At 45.9% G+C, this 18,089-nt stretch overlaps 1 protein-coding gene across 2 annotated transcripts in view; it reads right to left on the minus strand.

The window, feature by feature from the left end:
* Nucleotides 1–2,517, minus strand: part of mtmr14 (myotubularin related protein 14) — a 59,050-nt gene extending 56,533 nt beyond the window's left edge. For both annotated transcript variants that reach the window (XM_007890247.2, XM_007890246.2), the window contains exon 1: nt 2,297–2,517. In XM_007890247.2, coding sequence (XP_007888438.1) covers nt 2,297–2,416 — 120 coding nt within the window. In that variant the 5' untranslated portion in view covers nt 2,417–2,517. The remainder of the gene's footprint in view (nt 1–2,296) is intronic.
* Nucleotides 2,518–18,089: the final 15,572 nt, after the last annotated feature.

Raw genomic sequence — 18,089 nt, forward strand, 5'->3', positions numbered from 1 at the left:
TAAATGAATGACAACCCAGCTGCCCAAACTTCCCCTTTCTGAAATGAAACTGTGATACAATCAGACTGTAGCCACAATCCTATATTTGGAGCTAAATGGTAAGAGGACATAACCTCAGAAAGATAGAACACAGGGTTCCTGTGCTGCACACTCTCAATTGGCAAACTTATTTCTTATTGCTAACTCACGTCATAAGGAACAAAACCCAACTGAAGTCAAGTCACTTAAGTGTGTGGAGCTTTGACAGTGTGACACTTGTACCTTGCTACTCCACAATAATGATCATCCTAAAAATAATCCTTGCAGTGGATTTGATTTTTAGTCAACCAGGGACTGACACATGGAACTGATTAAAAGTATCCAAACCAGAGTCAGTTCCTTGTATGCCATCCACAATTGGAAATTTCCATTTCTGGAATGGAATGCGCACTCTCTCCCAGGAAGGACGCATACTGCATACATAATTCTGGAGAGTATTAAGCACAGGTTAACAAGAGCCAATGTTTGGTCAACTCTGAATGTGCGTTAGATAACTGCTGGAGTTTAATCAGCTAAAATAGCTTGCCATTGAAAGCTTATACATTTATAAGCCATGCATTGCCTCTTGTCAACCTGCAAAAATACTCTTCAAAATACTCACCTTGATGTCCAACTCTCTTCACACTCTAGCACCTGTTTACTTCTCTGATCTGCATATACCCTACTCCTCTGCCCACACTCTGCTCCATAATTGGTGGCTGTGCCTTCAGCCACTACTCCCTACTTCAATCCCTCCGCCTCATCACCTCTTTATCGATCTTTAAATCCCCTCTTAAGACTCACCTCTTCGACCTACGCTTACTCCACCCTCCCTCTTACTCAAGTGTCTAACCCCATCACTCTGCAGCGCTCTGAGACCTATCGTGCCTGAAGGGTGCTGTATAGATGTAAATTGTTGTTGTTGAAATTGGGCAAGCAGGGGGCATCCCTCCGGGGAGAGTGCTCATTCCATTCCAGACACGGAAAATCTCATATGCGGGTGAAATGTTTGGAACTCAAGGAGTCCCGTAGCGTAGTGGTTAGCGTGCTCAACTCACAAGCTTGAGGACCTGGGTTCGATTCCTAGGCAGGGCAAAAACTTGGGCACTCGCCTGTTTATCTAGCAATACATATGAATCCAGTTAGTCAACTGGCAGATTGCTTTCCGGGGGTAATAATCCCTCCAAAATATACATTAAAAATTTGATAACTTAATCTACAAATGTTTGTGCGACACTGCTGTGTGCATTTGGCAATTTACAATATACTGTAAAGTGGATTGATTGTGTATTTTGTGGGTAAACTGCAGCAGCGTCATGGTCTCGACAATGTGATAAGGAATTATATCAAATGCAAGGCTTATTATTATTTAACTCTGATCAGACACCTGGCTGACCAAAAGAAAGATATTATAAAACAAGAGATTCCAATCCTCATACAGGTTGCCGACAGGCACACAAGGCAACCCTACACCTTCACAGTGTAAGGTATCTAAGTGCAACAGCAACCCCAAAAACTTACAACTTTCTTAATTACCTAAACTCTGATTTAACACAGTATCTACATCCGAGCTACACAGATATTTGAAAAGTAAGATATGGAGAAAAGACAGGATATTGAGATTAAAGGACCTGCCACTACTGTCATTTACTAAACCAACAAGCAAGCTCAAAAGGTCAAATGATTCATGTGCTGATATTAGTAAGTGTATGAAAACTTGAATAAACTCTCAACTCAACTGGTCAGGATTCAATTGAGATATTCCTAGAAAGTCATAGGTGTGAGTTCCTGAGTGCACAAATCGCAGAACCTTAACGTGGAGTTCTCTAGCAAATGGGTTAGAGCTCTCGCTTCGCAGGCGAGAGGACCTGTGTTCGATTCACAGGTGGGGTGGGGGTGGGGGGGGTAAATGGTTGCATTTGATACAGCGCTTACCACATCTTCAAGGTGACTCTAAGAGTTTCACAGAATAGACTGTACAGTGAATTGACTGTCTATTTGTGGGCACAACGCGGCAGCCAATTGCCCACAGCAGCGTCCCACAAACAGCCGCGGATTGACTGTGACCAAATTATTTTTATTTTTTTGGAGGGAATCACTACACCTGGAAAAGCGATCTACCAATCCACTGACAACCAGCTCCCGCTTCCTGCTGGGGACACAGAGGCCGGTTACCGGACCCCAAGGCTGTTTGTGGGACCCTCCAGGCTTCCTGTCTCCCCCGGGCGGGGCCGGGGTGGGGCCGGGCCGGGGTGGGGCCGGGGCCGGGTGGTCTCACCTGGCTGCTGACCTCCTTGGCGCGGTACTGGTGTTTGGAGCAGTGCTCGATCAGCTCCGCGATCTCCTCGCTCCTGCCGCCGCCGCCGGGCCCGATACCGGCCGCGTTGGCCTCCCACATGCCGTCAGCCCCTTGGCCGCGCCGCGCTCACTGGGCTCCCCGCTGCCTCTCTCCCCCGCGGGGGCCCCAACCCATGGCCCCGCCGCCCGCTCGCTCTCCCCGGCCTCTCCCCCCGCTCTCCCCCCGGCCTCTCCCTACCGCTCCCCCCGGCCTCTCCCCCCCGCTCTCCCCGGCCTCTCCCCCCCGGCCTCTCCCCCCGCTCTCCCCGGCCTCTCCCCCCCGCTCTCCCCGGCCTCTCCCCCCCGCTCTCCCCGGCCTCTCCCCCCGCTCTCCCCGGCCTCTCCCCCCCGCTCTCCCCGGCCTCTCCCCCCCGCTCCCCCCGGCCTCTCCCCCCCGCTCTCCCCGGCCTCTCCCCCCCGCTCTCCCCGGCCTCTCCCCCCCGCTCTCCCCGGCCTCTCCCCCCGCTCTCCCCGGCCTCTCCCCCCCGCTCTCCCCGGCCTCTCCCCCCGCTCCCCCCGGCCTCTCCCCCCCGCTCTCCCCGGCCTCTCCCCCCGCTCTCCCCGGCCTCTCCCCCCCGCTCTCCCCGGCCTCTCCCCCCGCTCTCCCCGGAGCTGCGTTGGCTCTGTTCCGCTTTCCAGTCCTCGCGGCTCCAGCCGAGAGCCCAAGGCCTGTGCTCCGCAGCTCCTGTCAGCCCGCCTGCCTGACCCCTGACCCCGCACCGCCTTGCCATGGTAACCACTGGCCTCTGGCCCTGTCCCGCGACCCCAACCCTTTCGCCCGGACCACTCTACACTGACCTTCCAGCGCGGTCGGGTCGGGTCGGGTCAGATCCTCACCCTGAAGCTCTCCCGACAGGACTCCCGCCCCTGATAACCCTGAAAGCGAAAGGTTCCCCCTGTAAAGCCAAAGCCTCAGGGTGGGCCCAGCAGCGCAGGCAGTGGGTGGGAGGGCGGCTGCCGGCGCTCGCCATGGCAAACTGTAGGGTTTAGCTGGTAACAAACTCCAGCAGTTACCTCCAACCCACACCCCGGGGTCCCCAAGCCTTGACTTCATACTTTCTGGATGTAGATAAACCTAACGTGTGGCTCTGGGGAGAGAGTGCACATTCCATTCCAAACACGGGAATGTCCGTGGTGTATAGCGTATACAGGAACTCTCAGTCTGGTTTGGATATTATTAAAGCACAATGATGAGTCTCCAGGTGTTAGACACCCGGCTGACAAACAGGTAGGCACTCAGGTGCCAGGCTCGGTACAGCACAGGTTAGATAGGGAGTAAAGCTTCCTCTACACTTTCCCACGCAGATAAGGTACATCACGGATTAGATACAGAGTAAAGCTCTACACTGTCTCACCCAGCATTTGCAGGTCAGATACAGAACACATTTTGAATTGAAGGGTTGAACTCAGGGAATCTTTCGGTAAAAGAAGGATAATGTGTAAGAAAAACACTTCCAGTGTGAAACCGGGTGGATGGAAACCATCTCAATGTAATTTCCATCAACCCCCAGAACTCAAACCTGCCCCTAATTTCGCCAATTCCTTTCAATCTCAGTTTTAAAGGTGTAGCAAACTGAACACAGCGGAGGGAATGGATAGATTGGTAAAGTTTTAGTAGGTGTCAGAGGAGCAAGGGCTTTCTCCAGTGCAAATCTTAATAAAGAAAGCTAATAAACCATCTCAAGTGTAGTAACTATTTGTAGAACTGGCAGACAATTTGCACACAGCAATGTCCCACAAATAGCCATGGAGTAAATGATCAATTTTATAATAATAATGCTTCCATTTCATACATTACCTTATCACATCGATGATCTTCTTAAAGCACTTCACAGTATACACTAAAATGTAGTGACTTTGCAGCACATGTGACAGCCAATTTGTGCACAGTAAAACAACAACAACTTGCACTCATATAACGCCCTCCATGCAGGGTGGTGTCTCAGAGCGCTTAACAGTGACAGAGCCTGACTCCGAGCTGGGGGTGGTGGTGGTAAGCACGGTCGAAGAGGAAAGTTTTCAGGTGGGCCTTGAAAGAGGGCCAAGGTGGAGGTATTGAGGGAGACTGTTCCAGAGTTTTGGAGCATAGTGGCTGAAAGCGCGACCTCCGATGGTGGGGCGGAGGGTGCAAGGGACGAGCGGTGGCACCGGGTGATGGTTTGGGGAGTGAGGAGGTCGAAGAGGTAGAGAAGTGCCAGAAAGTGAATGAATTTGAACACGAGTGTGAGGCTCTTGAAGTCAATCCGATTGGTGATGGGGAGCCAGTGGAGGCTGGCCAGAACTGGTGAGATGTGGGTACAGAGTTTGGTCCGGGTCAGTATGCAGGCGGCAGAGTTTTGAATGAGCTGGATCTTTCAAATGGTGGAGCTGGGGAGACCTGCGAGGAGTGCGTTGGAGTAATCCAAGTGGGAGGTGACAAACGCATACACAAGGGTTTTGGCTGCATTTAGGGTAAGATACCGTCAGAGGTGGGCGATGGCGGAAGTGGAAGAAGGCAGTTCTGGTCAGGGAATAAATTTGGGGGAGGAAGAACAGCTGGGGGTCGAACTGGATGCCTAGGTTGTGCACTGGTTCGGTGAGTGTCAGGGAAAGCCCAGGAAGGTTGAGGAGTTTAGATCCACAGGAGTGAAAACATTGATGGGAGCCAAGAATTATGGTTTCCATCTTGTCCATATTTAGCTGCAGGAAGTTTACACTCATCCAGGCCTTGATGTCTGCCACACAAGCTGATAGGACAGCAGCCGGCCTGGAGTTGGTACTGGAGGAGTCAAAATAAACTTGTGTGTCATCCGCATACATGTGGTCATTTACCCCATGTCTGTGGATGACATCGCCCAGAGGGAGCATATAGATAAGCAAAAGAAGAGGGCCAACGATGGAGCCCTGGGGGTACCTGTAAGTGACCAGGTGGGGCAGGAGGAGAAACCATTTGCTGAGACGAAATGGAGGTGGTTGGTTAAGCAGGACTTGAACAATGCGAGTGCGGTCCCACAAAGGTAAATGAGGGAAGAGAGCCAATGGAGGAGGATAATGTGGTCGACAGTATTGAACGTGGCAGAGACACCAACGAGGATGAGGAGGCAGAGGGAGCCCTAGTCACAGATAGAGAGAATGTTGTTTTGACTTTGACAAGTGGGCAGTCAGGGCAAAAACCAGACTGCAGGGGCTTGAGGAGGGAGTGGAGGGAGAGGTGTGACCGATGTTGATCTGCAACAATGCATTCCAGGACTTCGGCAAGGAAGGGTAGGTTGGAGATGGGATGGTAGTGTGAGAGATTAAAGGGATCGAGGGTGAGTTTTTTGAGGAGGGGTGTGATGACAGCGGTTTTCAGGGAGTGGAACAGAGCCTGAGGACAGAGTCTGGTTGACTGTTTCAGCCAGCAGGGAGAGAGAAGGGGGAGTTGAGTGACCTGCAGCTGGGTGGGGAGGGGGTCGAGGTAGCAGGTGGTGACCTTCATCTGGGTGATTGTGGTTGAGAGGGAAGAGGGAGAAATGGGAGTGTAAGGAGGGGGGAGTGGCAGGAGCCATGGAGGAGCAAGACGGCATTGTGGATGGTCTGGGTTGGGTGGAAGGGCCGTGGTGGGGGAGGATGATGCAGCCAAGGGGATGTTTTCAATTTTTGAGGTGAAGAAGTCTAGGACCTCTTCGCACTTTATGTTTGATGTGAGGATAGAGGGGACTTGAGGGGGTGCACAGAGGAGGTAATGGATGGTAGTTGTTTGTCTCCAGGATGACTTTGGAGTAAAAGTCAGTTTTGGCCTGTGAAAGGGAGAGGCAGTAGCTGCAGAGGTGCTCAAGTCACAGCTGGCAGTGAATCGTGAGGCCGGATTTCCGCCCTCTGCGCTCGAGCATCTGGGTTTATGTTTTGAGTGAATGAAGATGACTGTTGTACCAGGGGGAGTGGGTGGGTTTGGAAAAAACCCTGGAATTCAGGGGAGCCAGGGAACTGAAGGTTGTGGAGAGATGGTCATTCAGCAGCTTGATGGCTGCATCAGGATCGCTTTAAGGGGGAGTGGCTCGGGTCGGGGCAGCAGCCAAAACGCGCACGCAGAGACCGGGAGCGAGTAATCAGCGGGGCAGCATCAATTTGTGCACAGCAATAACCCACAAGCAGCCATGGAGTGGGTGACCAACATTATCTGTGAAGCGCTTTGGGACGTCCTCCCGACGTGAAAAGCGCTATATCAAATGCAAGGATTATTATTATTATTATTATTATTTGGAGGATTGTTGGCCAGTCCACCAAGGGAAACTCCCTTCTCTTTTCAAATATTGCCTGGACAGGCAGACAGGGCCTCAGTTTAACATCTCAAATTGAAGATGACACCAAGGACAACACAGAGTTCCCTCAGCACTGCATTGGAGTATCAAAGTCCGAACGTGAAGTTTGAACCCCAGATGTGAGATGAACAGGTTCACAACTATAACATGGAGACCAAGAGTACGTGCTTTATGGAGACTTTATGGAGACAGAGAGGGTGCTATTTCTCTAATTGGTATGTGTGCGTGCTCTCACCCCTTGCTGTGATCTTGAACATTCACCGTTGCAGGAAGAACCTCTTTCTTATCCCTCCGCTGCACAGGGACCCAAAACTCTGCATGACTGGCACCATTTGGTTTGTGCATTTTCCACTCACACATACGCATAGCTGCAGCACTTTGCTGAGTGCGCAACAAAAGACAATTGCAACTCTAAGCAATACTGTATACTTTTGCTCTCTGAGGAATGAATGTCTATGTTGGCTTTCCAACTTGCAATTTTTGTATTTTAACCTCTTCAAATCTTCCAGTGAATTCTAGGGTCAAAATTCCACAGCAAAGATTATTTTACAGGTGTTATCTTGCGTGTCAGTTAGTAGGACTCTTGCCTCTGCGTTGAAGTCCCACATTAGGACTTTGAACATGTGGTTTAGGATGATACTCGTGGTTTAGGATGATGTAGTGCTGGGGGAGCCAATGCTCACTATCAAAGCTAACACATTAATAATGCAACTGGGAAAAGATAGCAAAGGCCACTCAGTCCCTAGTAATACAAGACAATTTCTGTTTATACCACAACTTACTATACAGTACATCAATAAAATTTACATTCATGCAGCGCCTTACAGTACAACAAATAATTGACATGTATAAAGTGCCTTTCAAAAATGCTACAACAACTTGCATTTATATGGTACTGGTAGTGTGTAACAGTGGTGTAGTTTGACGCTGAGCTGGAAATAGAAGGGAGGCGACTAAAGGCAAGGTTGAAGAGGTAAGTATTCAGGTGTGATTTGAAGACCTGCAAAGACAGGGCAACCAGAGGGATTGAGGCAAGGCATTCCAGAGTTTTGGGACATAGTGACTGAAAGCATGGCCACCAATGGATCAGAGAAGATGAGGGACAAGCAGCAGGCCGGAGCCAGCTGAGTGAAGGGGGTGGTAGTGGAGTCACGTGTGAGCAGATCAGAAAGGTAGGGAGATGCCAGGATGGGAGGTGATTTGAAAGCGAGAGTGAGGATCTTGAAATTGATCTGTTCTGTACCAGGGAGCCAGTGGATCCTGACCATAACTAGGGTGATGGGGTACGGGTGAAGACATGGAGGGTAGAGTTTGGAATCATTTGGTGAAAAGGCAAATAAGAAAAAAATAGACAATATTGGAAAGAGGCTCACTGAGGCTTAACAGACCACAGGGCAGAGAGGTAGGAATACAGAGTCACTCCCAGCATTTAATAAACACCGCGTATCTAATCGCTGCTGTAATATCAACGTGTCATGCATGTCAGCATCCAGCAGGTGGAGGTATTGTTCATTCAATAACCTGTGAAGTATGGGCATCAATGGGTTGTTTGCTGGACAAACAGAAACAATAAACAGTGGGACAGAAATCTGTAAAAAAAAACAGGAGGTTTATTTCATTAAGAACTGGGCATTCAGTCAGTTTTACCCAGAGAGTAATTAAGGACTGGAACAGGTTGCCAGGAAGGGTGGCTGAGACTGAGACTCATTTATAAAGCAGCTTGATGTAGTGATGATGGTAGGTTGGGTGTTATGGAGCAATGGGATCAGACTGGCCAAAGAGTCTATTTCATCCAACCTGATCTGGCAACCTCCTGACAGCTATTCAGAGTGGTGTTAGTGGCGATCTGAGAACAAGTCCCCTCTTAAGAGCAGAAGGAAAGGTATATAGAAGGGAGTATGTGTAGAGATAAGTGGTTTTGCTGTAAGCACTCCCGAGTTTGTGATGGCACAGGTTTAAGGCATTTTGATGAAGGAAATAAAGTACATCCATCATTGACCATGTGTGTCAGCTGGTGCATTCTTCCTCTGAGGCAGAAGGTTGTGGGATCAAGCCCCTCGTTAGGACTTGGAATCACATTGTCTAAGATGTCTCCAATGCAGTGTTGGGGGTGGGGGAGGAGGTGTTTTGTTGGAGGTGCCATCCTATGGTTGAGATGTTAAACGCAGATCTCGGCTGCCTGTTTAGGTGGAGTTAAAGATCCCATGACACTATTCGAAAAAAGAAGGGAGTTTCTCCCAGTGTCTTGGCCAACAATCCCCCCCCCAAAAGTGGTTGCTTACTTCATGACTGTTTGTGGGACATTGCTGCGTGTTTCGTTCACAAAATACACAGTCAAAACCACTTTACAGTGTATCTTGTGAAGCGCTTTGATGTCTCGACAATGTCAAAGACACTATATCAAATGCAAGGATTATTAATATTATTATTTATTTAGAAGTTGTTAGATGACGCTGCATGTCTGGGTGTCAGAGGCTCAGGCTATTGCAGGGCTGTTGGTACAGTTTAAGGATGGACTCAGCTTGTCACTAGATCACTGATTCTGCATCACGCTATCTTGTTAAGCAGCCATTGCCATTTCACTTCTAAATCAGCCTTCAATACAGAGGATTACTTTAAAACTGCAGTGATTTTAATAGGGATTTATCATCCACTGTAAATGTAAATGGGTTTGACTTTAATCATTTAAGATCTGGTAAAAAATACTACTGTTAACCACAGAGCATCAGACCATCAGAAAGATAGATTCCTTAAAACTTTACAGTGTAGCATCATTTTTAAATATTTTTTCTATTGCCCAATTATTAGGGCTATGGGGAAACTACATGAGTAAAGCGAAGAGGCAGGTAAAAAGATTGCTTTTGAGGGAGCCAACATAGAAACGATGGCCCGAATGGCCTTCTTCTGTGCCATAAATTTCTATGGCTCTTTTATATGGAGTCCTGTGGCTTAGTGGTTAGAGCACCAGCCTTGCAAGCGAGAGGACCTGGGTTCAATTCCCAGCAGGGCGAAACATTGGGCATGTTTCTTTACTCCACCCATCTCTGTTTACCTAGCAGTAAGTAGGACATAGCAGTTAGTAGTAACCCGGTTGTTAGTTGATTGGCAGATCGCTTTTCCGGGGGTAATCCTTTAAAATATAAATAATAATTTGATCGCTTAATCCATATTTGTGGGACACTGCTGTGCGCAATTGGCTGCTGCATTTTGCCCACAAAACATACAGTCAATTCACTTTACAGCGTATTCTGTGGAGTGCTTTGATACGTCTAGAAGATGTGATAAGACACTAAATCAAACCCAAGGATTATTATTTTATTATATAAAGTACAGATTTGTTGTTTCAAATTCAGTTTTTCAAACTCATAAATTATACAAAAACTTAAATTAGAAACATGCAACAAGAATCAATATAATTAATAGTGCATTTGATTTTTTACATTGCTTCTGGAAGTATTTGTTTGCCTACAAATTCAAGTACCTACACTTTACAGTATATCCTGGGAAGCACTTTGAGGTATCCTAGCATGAAAGGAGTGACCGTATTTACAGACAAACAGGGTCAGCCATTTTCCAAACAGCATTGACCCACAAACAGCCATGAAGTGAATGGACAATTTATCTGGAGGTTCATTGGCCAGAACACTGGGAGAAACTTCTCTTCCTCAATACTGTGACAGGATCTCTAAGGTCTGCCTGAACGGTCAGACAAGAATTTTGCTTAACATCTCATCCATTTCTGATAATGCACTGAAATGCCAGGCTAAACTTTGAGCTAAACTCCTGGTATGGGGTTTCAACCCACAATCTTCTAATCCAGAGAGTGCTACCAACTGAGTCAGACTGACAACTAATAGATATGGCACTTCCAGTTCACGTGGATGTTAATGATCTCATGGCACTTTTCAAAAAGAGAAGGGAGTTTCTCTCCCCTGGTGTACTGGCCAACAATCCCCCAATTACAATTAGGCAGTCACTCCATGGCTGCTTGTGGGACACTGCTGTGCACATAATCGACTGCCACGTTTGTCCACAAAATATACATTCACTTTACAGTAGATCCTGTGAAGCACTTTGAGATGTCCTCCCAACATGAAAGGCACTGTGTCAAATGTAAGATTATTATTAATAATAATGGATAGCTAGGTGTGAGTGCATGGACTCAAACCAACAATATCCAGGAATTGTGGGTCTTTTACACTTCATGACAGATCTGTCTGGCTCACAGCAAAGCCTTGGGCTAAACATTTATATTCAATTAAACATAGTTCAAGCTGTTACTGACCACAGCTATTTCACACCTATAATTTCAGGATCTCAATGGTGTCACATAATAAACTCCCAGCATGTTTAACCAATACACGAATCATGTAATTGGTGTATTTCCCAACTAATAATAATCATCTTATATTTGATATAGCACCTTTCACATCGTAAGGATAAATAATTTACAAAGATTTACAAAAAATGTACAGCACGGAAACAGGCCACTCGGCCCAATCAGTGTTTATACTCCCATTCCTTACTCCATCCCACACCCTTCTATTTCTCTCTCCCTCATGTGAAGGTCTATTTTCCTCTTGCATCTACATTATCTGCTTCAACCACCGTTTCAGGCAGCGAGTTCCACAATCTCACTACCCTCTGCATGAGGTAGTTCCTCATAAATTCTCTTTTCGATCTCCTAGTCGCTATTTTATACAGACTATCTCACACTTTACTGTGAAGTGTAGTGCCTGTATTTTATAGGCAAATGCAGTAGCCAACTTGCACAGAGTAACATCTCACAAACAGCTATGGAGTGAATGATTTATTTTATTTGGGGGATTGTTGGCTAAGGCACTGGGAGAAATTCCCTTCTCTTTTCAAATAGTGCCATGGGATCTTTAACACTCACCTGAACAGGCAGACTGGACCTCGGTTTAAGGTCTCATCCAAAAGCCGAGGTGGAATTGTTTGGTCTCTCAACAGCCTTTGATGATGATTCCAACACTGGCAACTTGCTGGATGTAAGACATGACAAGGGCGATAAGTCAACCGAATAACATTCCCCAAAATAAATTTAGTCACTCACTCAACAGCTGTTTGTGGTACACTGCAGTGCGCAAATTGGCTGCTGTCACTACATTTTACAGTATATCTTGTGACGTGTTTGAAACATCTCGACGATGTGATAAGGCATCATTTCAAATGCAAGAATAAATAAGAATAAAAAAGTAATCTTGGGATGTGATTCATTTGTAATGGGAGTTCTGCATCCTAATGGGGATTCCTAGGAATTTCCTCATTCCAATAAGATTTCTGGCATTTTCCATCAAAGTGTACTGGGCAAGGTTAGTAACAACAACAACAACTTGCATTTTTATACGTAGAACTCTTCATGCAGGACAGAATCTCAGAACGCTGCTAACTTAACAGCAATGACCTGCGGAACGTCTCACTTCCACATTGACTTTGGTCTGACTGCTGAAAGTGCATTGCATATTGTTAATGTGAAACTTTCATTGGTATGTGGTTCATACCCAAGGAATTAGCTTCAGAGCAATTTCCTGCCCCTCATAAATGGAGAGTGGGATACTGTCCGTACAATATAGTATATGATAATTACAGCTAAGCCTTCAAGGACTGCTGAAAGTATAATCCCCTAAATTATTAAAAGAATACAGATGTGTTGCGGTTAAAGAGGAATGCTGCAGAGAGAAATTTTCCACAGTTCTGTATGTTTGTATGATTCAACTGTTTAACACTAGAAATGTTACAGATAATGTATCTTTGAAAGGTAAACATTTAACAAGAAACAGAACGAGCACAGTACATGAGCCTGTGCAGGTGTCTAGTTTACTACTCCATTAGAAAAACAACCATGTGGCAAGGTGGGAGATGAGCTGGGGGGAGGGGGAGATATTGTCTCTTCCTTAAGACTTCTATGCAATATGGAATCATAGCTCTATGAATGTACCCCCAAAGGTGGTGCTCAGATCACACACAGCAGTCAGACAACAACAACAACAAGAATCCATTTATAAAGCGCCTTTCACGTCAGGAGGACGTCCCAAGGCGCTGCACAGTTGGGTCATGACCCGAGCAGGGGGGAAATGGTCAGGGTGAGGGGAGGGAGCGAGGAGGGGGGAAATGGTCAGGGTGAGGGGAGGGATGAGAGGGAGCGAGAAGGGGGAAGAGAGTCGAGAGTGGAGCTGAAGGCTCGGTCAGACGTATCAAAGGCTTGTCCAGGTACATCTCAAATAAACACATTGTTAAGACAAGTTGAGGATTGTTCACATTAATGCTTCCTGCTCATGCAGGAATTACCAGAAACATAATAAGTGAGTCCACAGTTCCCATCCCATATTATCATTTATATAGCCCCCTCATACAGTGTAGCATCTTCAAGCGGTCTGAGTGAATGGAGCTATATAAATGCAAATTGTTGTTATTATAATAATAATCGTATATAACGCCTTTCATGGAGGATGTCTAAAAGCATTTCATAGGATATACTGTGAAGTGGAGTGACTGAGTGATGTAGGCAAATACTGCAGCGTGATTTCACACAACAATGTCTCAGAAACAGCCACATATCAAGTAATCAATTTTATTTTGGGGGATTTTTGGCCAAGACACAGAGCAAAACTCCTTTCTCTTTTCAAGTAGTGCCATGGGATTTTTAACATCCACCTGAACAGGCAGACGGGACCTCGGTTTAATGTCTCATCTGAAGGACAGCATCTCCAACACTGTAATACAATCATCTTAGATTACACAAGCTCAGGCCCTGACCTAGGGTATAAACCCACAATCTTCTGACTCGGTAATTGATTTCATTGCTGTTTGTGGGATGTTGCTATGTGCAAATTGGCTGCCGCATTTGCCTACAAATTACACAGTCATTACACTTCACAGTAAATCCTCTCAAAGGTGTGATAAAGCACTATAATAAAAGCAAGGATTATTGTGACTATCATTATTATTAAATCGAGAGGCTCTCCCAAGTCTGTGGTGAAGCGGTGCAGTTTGATCCATGTACGTGGGAATAACATCAAAAGAGCAAGCCCAGAGCTGGAACTGAAAGACTCAGCACGAGAGAGGAAATGTTGTCATTATAATTAATTACGTAACCAATGCAAATGCAGAAAAATCCCTGCCAGGGAAAAGGGAACATCAAAGAAGCAAACAAAGGAAGCCTTCTGCATGGGCACAAACACAGCCCAATTAGAGACGAATATAAAATTGGCTGACAGAGCTTCTTGGTTCACTTCCTTCCTTGCCCTTCACTGATCATGCCCAACCTCCCCACCTCCTCCACCCACCCAAATCTCCGCATATTGGAGTCCTATAGTGTAGTGGTTGAAGCACTTGCCTCACAAGCGTGAGGACCTGGATTTGATTCCCGGGCAGGGCAAAATCTTAGGTAAGCTTCCTTACTCCACTCGTCTCTGTTACCTAGTAGTAAGTAGGAACCTGGTTGTGAGTCGATTGGTCGATCACTTTCTGAGCATAACAATCCCTTCAAAAAATAAACAAAATAATTAATATTTTTGTCACTGTTTGTGGTACACTGCCGTGCTGAATTTCGCCTACAAAACTCACTTTACAGTGAAGCACTTTGAGATGTCTCAATGACGTGATAAAGCATATCAAATGCAAGGATTATTATTATTATTGTTAATAATATTATTATACTGATCTCCCACTCAGAGATCGGGTATGTTTCCAAACATTCCCCAGTGCAGTTATAAAATTGCCCTCCAGCAAGTCAACAACATTGCTTTCTTACCCTTGGCTGATGTTTGGGATTTTCCTTCTCTACCACTCTGTTGTCTGATTTCCAAGTTATTAACATTATTAGTTATAAGCTTTTTATCTGTTAATTAATAACAAACAAGTGAGACTTCATTCTGCCCCCACTCTCTGGAACCATGCTGTGGTCTCTCTGACTTGCTCCCTCCCACTTCTCATTCAAAGCACATCTCAAAATATGCCTCTTTGATTGTGCCTACAGTCAGCTTTCCCTTACACAACCCTCTCAGCTCCCACTCTCTGCTCACGTACCCATCCAGCAGTGTCAAGCGCTTTAAGACTTCCTCCTGATGTCGAAGGCGCTGTGTAAATGTAAATTGTATTGTAAGATCATGGTCATCTGACTCCCTTGTCAGTGGCTTATTAGCTCTCTGAAAGGGTGAAGTGTCACAATGACAATTATAATAGGTTAATTATTACCATATGACACCTGCTGGAGAGAAGAGTCTTTATGTTAAAAGTAGGAAAATATCCTGTGGCTGGCAATGAAGCAAGATAGCTCTAACTTGGAATACAAAACTGATTTAAAATTGTCAGTACACAAGATTAAATTACCTCTGCATCTCAGATATGGGAATCTCAGTAACAACAACAAATTGCCTTTATACAGCACCTCTCACATTGGGAGGACATCACAAGGCACTTGACAATGTGGGATTCCATCCAACCTGGGGTTTGGGATCAGAGATGGGTGGAGGGCAGGGGGTGGAGAACAGAAGATGACTGAAGACAAGGATGAAAAGGAAGGTCTGAGACGGGCCTTGGAGGAGGCAAGGGAGGGGTGAGGTGGAGGGGCTCCAGGATGATGTTCCAGAGGTTGGGGGTAGAAAGACTGAAGGCTGACTGCTGATAGTGGAATAGGCCAGTGCCTGCATAGCAGAGGAAGTGGACAGGTTGGTGAAGTTGTAATAGGTTGCAGAGGTAGGGAGGAGCAAGACCGTGGAGGGCTTTAAAGGTGAGAACCTTTGGGGAATGGGGAGACAGTGAAACTGACGAGGATTGGGTTGATCGACTCACGAAGCTTAGTGCGGGAGAGGACACGAGCTGCAATTGTAACAAACTCACTATTCAGACTCCTTTATGGAGTTGAGCTCATACTTCTTCAATCAGAATCTAGTTGACCCTCTGTGGCAGTCTCAGCAGTCCAGTTCCTGAGCCAGGCAAATCCAAGGTACTTGATGCCATTGACGATGATACATCCATCAGCCTGGATTGTTTGCAAGAGGTGGAGAAGCAGACCAGTCACTGGGATGAGAATCTTGCCACTAGCCTCCTGCAAGCCAAAGACTATCACGTAGCATGGTGCTAGATAAGCAATGAGAAGCTTACCACTGTTGGCAAAGGCATTGATGATGGTTAAATTCCAGCAATTACCCCAACGCACACTCTGGGGTACCTAACTCTTGCCTCTTGCCAACCTGCAACTAGATGCCTGGGATCAGGGTGCATCTATCTCGAGAAAAAAGGCACATTTAATAGGAGACAAACAGAAATTTCTGTACAGATGTGGAACTCTCAGTCTGGTTTAAATACTCTTTAGCACATAAATGGGTTTCTGCACGTACCAGACATCCGGCTGACCGAACCAAAAATGATTGTCTTCCCCACTATCATTCCTGTTGGTGTTAATTTAGCCCACATAATATACAATCAATTCACTTTACAGTATTTTCTATTGAAGTGCTTTGATATGTCTCAAAAACGTGATAAGGCGCTGCAAGTATTATTATTATAATTTATCCTGCTCAGACTGATCCTCTAGGTTTAATATATATGTATCGCAGATTTCTGAGATTAGATGAGGTAAGGAGAATGATTATGTGCGGGTTGTATGGTTGTTCATGGTGATTACATGATGGTCACCTTGATAGTCTTTGAAGTGCAATGGTCCTTCCAAATCTAATCTATTTGCAACTCGTTTCTCCAATTAGCTATATTTTCATTGGATGAAAATTTCTCCTTCACTTTGTGCTTCATTGTAATTGAACACTCCTGGCTTCACAGGTGAAAGGTCTATGTAAATGTTACAACCAACATTGAAACCTTCGTTCACGCCTTTGTTACTTCCCGGCTGGACTATTTCAATACCTTCTTCGCTGGTCTCCCCAACTCCACCATACACAAAATACAATGAATTCAAAACTCCGCCGCCAGGATACTCACCTGCACGAAACTCCATACCCCCATCACACCAGTCCTTGCTAGACTCCACTGGCTCCCAATCACAGAATGGATCAATTTCAAGATCCTCTCATTCATTTCAAATCATACCATTCCCTTGCACTTCCCTATCTATCCGACCTGCTTACCCCCCACTCCACCAACTGTTGCCTCCGCCCGGCCGGCTCCTGCTTCCTATTTGTGACCTCTGTTCCACCATCGGTGGCTGTAACTTCCACTACGCCCCAAAACACTGCAACTCTCTCCCTCAATCCCTCTGCTTCGCTCCCTCCGCACCTTCAAATCCGACCTAAAGACCTTCCTTTTTGATCGTGCTTGTGGTCACCTCTCCACTCCCTCACCCTCTGGCTCGTTGTCAGACTCCATCACTGTGAAGCGTTCCGGGACTCTACCCCCCGTGAAGGGCACTGTATAAATGCAAGTTGTTGTTGTAAATTGTACTGGTTAATGGTTTCTTCCTCCCATTTTGTGAGTTATTTATATTTCAGATCTTTATGAGAGAATGTCCTGTGTCCATTTCAGTTATTAACATGAGAAAGGATGCTTGTTCATTACATTAATATTAATCCTTGCATTTGACATAGCGCCTGATATAGTTGTTGAGATGTCTCAATGCACTTCACAGAATACATTGTAAAATGAATCGACTGTATTTTAAGTGGATATTTAGCCATGAATGCGTAGAGTCTTTCTTTCATCAGCCTCTCATATATCTTCCTTGCTGCCTGTATTATATTGTAATATAATCATGTTTTCTTTGCTACAAATCTGTGCTGTGTCTTTTGAGTCCAGTTGTGTCCTGATCTGTGTTTCCCCCATTTAGCCAGTGTCACAATCACACAATCAAGTACAATACAATTTACGTTTATATCGTGCCTTTCACATCAGGAAGATCTCTACGGATTTGTGATCTACATCAGGGTGGTCCAACCTTTTGACTGCTTCGGGCTGGATTCCCTATTTGAGAAAGAGAAAGGTCTGTGGGCAGCATCCAGCGGCCTGCATTCACTCCCAAATATCTACCTCTTCCTCATACTCCTGCAAATTCCTCCTTTTTAGAGATCTACCCAGTTCCCTCCTGAAATATAATGTGTATTTACCTCACATCCTAAACAACTGAAAATCTACCTCATCTTCTCAGGTTGTCACTTCACATCCACAGCATTACCTTTATCTCTTCTATTGGTTATTTATAATAATAATCCTTGCATTTGATATAGCGCTTTTCACGTTGGGAGGACGTCCCAAAGCGCTTCACAGAACACACTGTAAAGTGAATTGACTGTATATTTGTGGGCGACAGCCAATTGCGCACAGCAATGTCCCACAAACAGTTGTAGATTGAAAATTATTAGGCGTGTGGAGTAAGGAAACCTGCCTGGAATTGAACTCAGGTCTCTCACTTGCAAAGCGAGTGCTCTAACCACTGAGCTACAGGACTCCACAACCCCACAACATTTAATCAAAATGTTCTGT

This window comes from Callorhinchus milii, unplaced genomic scaffold, assembly GCF_018977255.1.
Source record: "Callorhinchus milii isolate IMCB2004 unplaced genomic scaffold, IMCB_Cmil_1.0 Scaffold12, whole genome shotgun sequence".
Lineage (NCBI taxonomy): Eukaryota > Metazoa > Chordata > Chondrichthyes > Chimaeriformes > Callorhinchidae > Callorhinchus > Callorhinchus milii.